General features: G+C 36.7%; 1 protein-coding gene across 4 annotated transcripts; it reads right to left on the reverse strand.

Moving 5' to 3' along the window:
* Nucleotides 1-499: 499 nt before the first annotated feature.
* LOC112523957 (auxin response factor 3-like) lies at nucleotides 500-5,091 on the reverse strand. 4 transcript variants are annotated; one of them, XM_025133653.1, is made up of 10 exons: nucleotides 4,451-5,091; nucleotides 4,280-4,336; nucleotides 4,010-4,192; nucleotides 3,800-3,884; nucleotides 3,050-3,140; nucleotides 2,654-2,812; nucleotides 2,140-2,259; nucleotides 1,938-2,013; nucleotides 1,535-1,697; nucleotides 500-1,455 (listed from the first exon to the last, which is right to left on the reverse strand). In XM_025133653.1, the coding sequence occupies exons 1-10, from the start codon at nucleotides 4,772-4,774 to the stop codon at nucleotides 842-844; spliced, it is 1,872 nt and encodes a 623-aa protein (XP_024989421.1). In that variant the 5' UTR covers nucleotides 4,775-5,091; the 3' UTR covers nucleotides 500-841. The 4 variants fall into 4 exon arrangements, with proteins under 4 accessions (XP_024989421.1, XP_024989420.1, XP_024989418.1 ...); XM_025133652.1 differs by having other exon boundaries at nucleotides 500-1,156; nucleotides 1,244-1,455; nucleotides 1,938-2,259; XM_025133650.1 differs by having other exon boundaries at nucleotides 500-907; nucleotides 1,003-1,455; nucleotides 1,938-2,259.
* Between the last annotated feature and the right edge of the window lie 293 nt (nucleotides 5,092-5,384).

Here is a 5,384-nt window from a genome sequence, read left to right on the forward strand (position 1 = left end):
AAATCAGGTGTGAAATCGACCTACACTGTTTTTTGATTGAGGCATAGGGACGATGGAATTCACTATTGAAAATCAGGCATTCATTAACATTTTCCTCTCTAGTTTCCATGCCTGTCGACTTTTATGGTTTTTCACTTCCATGGAGATGGTCCCTGTTTGGTTCGATTTCGCATAAATGGGAGAAATGGAGATGATCCCTGTTTGGTTCGATTTCACAAGGTCCTTTTGGTCATTTTTATATTTATAAGCAAAATTTGCCAAACACTAAAAACAATTTATCAGCTTATTACGTTTTGATACTGCCATTCTTCCATTCTTCTTCCATATTTCTAAAATTGATGTATTTTTCATTGTGAATGAGAATTGTTTATAAGATAGAAATGTTTTAAGAGTTTGATAAGCGATGTATAGGCAAATGTGGTCGCATATGATACACATCCAAAACCATCAAGGGTAACCATGTAATTTCAATTTTATTAACTCAAGACCCATGTATGTATGTAAAAGGAACATCTTCATCAAGTCATATAATGTTTCACACCCATAACTTCTCCATTCTTCTTCCATAAATACCCAAACGTAGATTCCAAAAGGAAAAAAAATACATCTTGATCCGACTTACAAGCGAAAAATTATCAACACAGGTCTTCTTTTACCACGCAACAGTTTAATATAACAAAAATGAAATCATAATCACTCAAAATATAATATACAAACTGATGCAACGCCATCACTCTAACATAATTAGAGGATGATAATACCTTATATGTTGGGATCATCTTCTTAATCCTCCTCCTGCTGGCCTGCTATACACCATTCATCAACTCCTTTCTTCCAACACTTAACCCAAGGCATACATTGATACAACTTTTCCCTCCACTATCGCCCTTTTTGGATGCATCTCTTCCTGTTCGTTTACAAGCATACACGAGTTCTTAGCGTATACAGATGTACGTTGACTCGTACCCTCGGTCAATGAAAAACCGAAGACTTTGCAATTACTTTCACAAGTTGAAACCGGTTCTTTCAAAGGATCAGAAGATAGTCTTGAATATACCCGACCAAAATCGGGTGTCTCTAGGTTATCGGTAACGCATCCAGGATGAAAATAAGGAGCTTGACGAATTGCGTTATGGAAAGGTAAAACAGATGATGGCTGCTGCATAAATGGTGAAAGGTGCATCGAGTTATTATAAGCTCTTGGATATTGTGGTTCAGAAGGTACTTCTTGACCTTGCAGGACCTGATTCATTCGTAAGGTTCCATCACAGTCTATGCCAATGAGGTTTCTGAGATAGTTAGTTAACATGGAGTTTTTTGCCTCCCAACACGGCCCAATGATTCTAGAGGGACAATGATCATAAGAATCGTTCTTATAGCTGAAAATTTCTTGACCTTGCAAGACCTTCTGAAATCTTGTAGATTTCTCAAAGTCTAATGCTCCTTCTGCCCCATCTGTAAGAAATAAAGCACAAGTTTAAAAAAAAAATCGCATTTTTCTGAGAAAATTTTCATGGAAACAATGAAAAAAGACCTTTGGGAAATTGAAAATCAGGTCGGATGGTCGGAAAACCAGTCCTCATTCTCTTTGATATGGGTGACGAAATGCTACTAGCTCCAGAAACCGAGTTGCACCGCTCAATCTCCCATGGAGAAACCCTGTTTTGCTTTGTAACTTCAACACTATCCCACCTTACCTGCAAGTATAAAGGCGTAAAGAAACACAGAGGGAAAAAAGGTGATGAAACCAAACTTTGCCGAACCCAATGTATACCTCTACCGGCTTGTGAAAAGTGTGACGAAAGAGAGAGCGAGTAACGATATGGATTTGTAAATTTGATTAAGAGAAAGGAAAAACATACAAATAAAAGAAAAGCATAATCAATTTAAGATATGAAAGCAGTAATAAAATGAAAACGAATGATAAAAAGGCGCACCATCAGACACCTCCACTTGGATCCAGGCCACTTAACAGGATCCATGTCACTGATCCCAGTTATGATACCTGTACACCTGTCAAAAAAACATAGCAGATTATGACAACATATTAAGGAGAAATGGTCAAAATCTAACCGGTGTGGGAACTTTAACTCTGATCGTGTGTGGTAAAAAGGTTTTAGTAGGGAATATAGGTCAAACCTTCTTTCCACTGCATCTTCTGTATCAAAACGCATGTTAAACCTCATTCCAGGCAAGAATTTGTTAGTGAGACGCTTCCGAAACTGATGGTATGGTACAATGAATTCAGATAAGCCACCCCTACAAGATGCAATTTTACCAAAGATTCAAGTTTCCACCAATTGTGATCCAGGGAAAATGCACAATGATTTCGAGATTCCCGTTGAAAATACAGTAAAACAATACTACAAAGCAACATTGTAGGCAAACTAGCTGATAAGCTGGCTGTTAGATGAAAAGCTTGGGTAAAAACTAGCCAATAAGGATGATAAAGTAAATTTATCTAAAAGGATGGGTGTTTTGGTAAGTTATGTAAATATAAGAGGTATAATTAGAAGAAGAAAAATGTGAAAAAAGCTAGTGTATTGAAACATGAATTGGACGAAACATATATTTATCAATAAGCTCAAAAAATAAGCTACCAACATAGTTGCCAAACATGGATTTGGAGAACTAAAGTGAACCTTTTAACTACCTTGGATTGTAGCAGACATTGAAGATACTTTTCTGATATATGGAATTAACCACCGCGGTGAAGTCATTCAACTGTTGGCCACAGGTTGCCGGAAAACCAGCTGGAGTCTTCATTTGCGCTGCTCGTCGAATACCCAACCTTAGTATTCCATCATCACCCCTGCAACAGAATCATGACACACTCTGTGTCAAAATATGGTAGATTGTTGTCCAAACTGAGTCCTTGATGACAAAATCAATGTCAGAATATGTGAAAGTGAAGCCCCATTGTATTACTTACTGTCCAGCAGAACCCTTTAAAATAAAAGAGAGTTCCAACATGTATTGAAGAGAAATGGTCCAAATCTAGCCGATATATTTTCAACGCTTAGATTCAAATCTGCACACAGTTTTGTACCTCAGAAAAAGAACAGCATCTCCACAAACAAGCTTCTTCTTGTTCACAAAACCACTCCAACCAGTAGTCAGCAAATGCCTCCTTGGTTGGCCTGCTCAAACTAATAGAGTTATAACATCCTCAAAATTGCAACACATAGTTCAATAATTCATAGTGTTTTCATTTGTTTTGGTTTATACGAGTGTTTCAAACATTAACTTATTTTCATTCTTTTTCACACGCAAAACAGTCCTGAACGTGTCATATATGGTGACATGTGTTGTTGTTTGATATATGATACACACAGTAACAACATTAGCTTTACAGGACGCTTAGAACTAAAAGTCTTAATAGCAAACTTTAGGACTTAAGTTGAATCAAACCATAAGCGTCTTACAATAGGGTTACAAGACAATTTTAGGCGTTTTAGCAAGTTTTTTGAGACACTTTTAGAACAAAAAGTGTCATAATAGTTATTTTGTACGGCATTATTTGAAAAAGTGTTCTATAAACACAAGTGTCATATAAAAAGATGGATTTATACGACACTTGTCAAAATTGTTGATTTTATAGTTCAACACTTTATTTTAAAAGAGTGCTGTAAACCTATTTCACTTTATAGTTTAGTGATATAAAACTTCTATAAAGTAAGTTATTATGACGTTTAAACATATTTTAGGCTCATTTTATGGTAGTGACATGAAAACTGATTTGTAAGTTTGTAACATTTATTAGGTTTGTATTTGATTTACCCTGGAATTATATATATACCTCGATAGATATGGCGAAACTTCCATTCAGTTCCATGGAGATCTTTAGCTACAAGTTCTTGTGAAGGTCTCTGTTGTTTATAATCCTACAACATCCAAAACCCATCAACATTTTCTATTCAATCCACAAGAACCAGTCATTTATAATTATATCAAGTGTGAACGCCATGAAAATGACACCATTTTAGGAAGAAGAAATCTGAAAGAATACCAGAGGAGGAAAGCAATCCTCTGCAGCCCTACGTGGAACAGAGAATCCGCCATGGGTGCTGGTATCAGAAGCAGTCAAGGTCTTGCAGAACATGTGTGGTGTAGATGATTTTTCATGAAGACCGTCATTTTCGTCTTCTTCGACCTCTGTTTCATTTCCACCTTCACCAAATTTCTTCTCCAGCTGTTATTCAGGATTCAAACCATTTGTAAAAAACTAGGGTTCATCATCTGGTTGCAGATAAATTGAAATGAAAATATGAAATCCAACCTTAATATCGGGAATCAATGAAACTTGAGCAAATACATCATCACTTCCTGCCTCCGCCTAATTCAAAAAAAAAAAAAAAAAAAAAAAAAAACCCCTTAACACACCAATCATCATAAACCCTCATCGATATATCAGTTTTTTGAAGAAAAATCCTACATGGAAACAACTTACATGAAGCTTAACGTCGATAACGCGGCAAAAAACGTGGGGAGTGATGTTGAAACCGCCGATGGCCGGAGAACCATGAACTCGTTGTTGTTCGAGGTGTCCTTGTGGGAAGTAGACGACGGCGTTCCCTTTTCTCGGCAAAGAAATCAGAGGCCCGGCACAGGCGTGCCATAACTCCAAACAACAAAGCACCGGAGAAGACGATACCGTCTTCAAATCAGGCGCCGGAGAAACAGCGACGGATGCATAAGAATCAGAAGACGACGTCGCAACCGCGTCAGTATCGTCATTAATGGTGTTCAAATCAATTAAACCACACATCATCATAAGATGAAGAAGAGAAGTCAAGAAATCCTTGGAATTACAAACTATTTCATCACATTATGAAAACAAAAGGAAGGTTTGAAGATGCTCAACCCACCTGTAAAAACCTCCTTTATCTTTCTTGCTCTCTTTGAAAAGTAAAAGTGTTTTGAGCAAACTCGTGTGTGTAGTGTATGTAGGTCTTAAATCATAGCTTTTATTTTGAACCAATTATGAAATGAAGTATTGGAAACGATTTAAAGAAAGGAAAGCCATTGAAAGAAAGGTGTAATAAAGCAAAGAGAGAATGGGGGAAGAGACGGCAAAAATGTTGCAGGTGGCGGTGATGGCAGAGAGAGAGAGAGAGATGACGCCCTGTAATTGCGGGAGGGAGGGAGGGAGGGAAGGTGTGTCCCCTGCTTATTCAACAAATCTCTCTCGTGTCCTGTTTCTTTTTTAACATTCATATCCACCTTTATACTAAAAAGTAAATGATTATATGTCGTTTTCTTATTTTGCTTTTTCACTTTTTCAAATCATAAATATTATCATTTTTTATTTTAACTTTATTACTCTTTTCTTAATATCTCAAATTACATACATCTATTTTACTCGCTTAGATTTCATAATCATT

This window comes from Cynara cardunculus, assembly GCF_001531365.2.
Source record: "Cynara cardunculus var. scolymus isolate 2C chromosome LG 12, CcrdV1, whole genome shotgun sequence".
Taxonomy (NCBI): domain Eukaryota; kingdom Viridiplantae; phylum Streptophyta; class Magnoliopsida; order Asterales; family Asteraceae; genus Cynara; species Cynara cardunculus.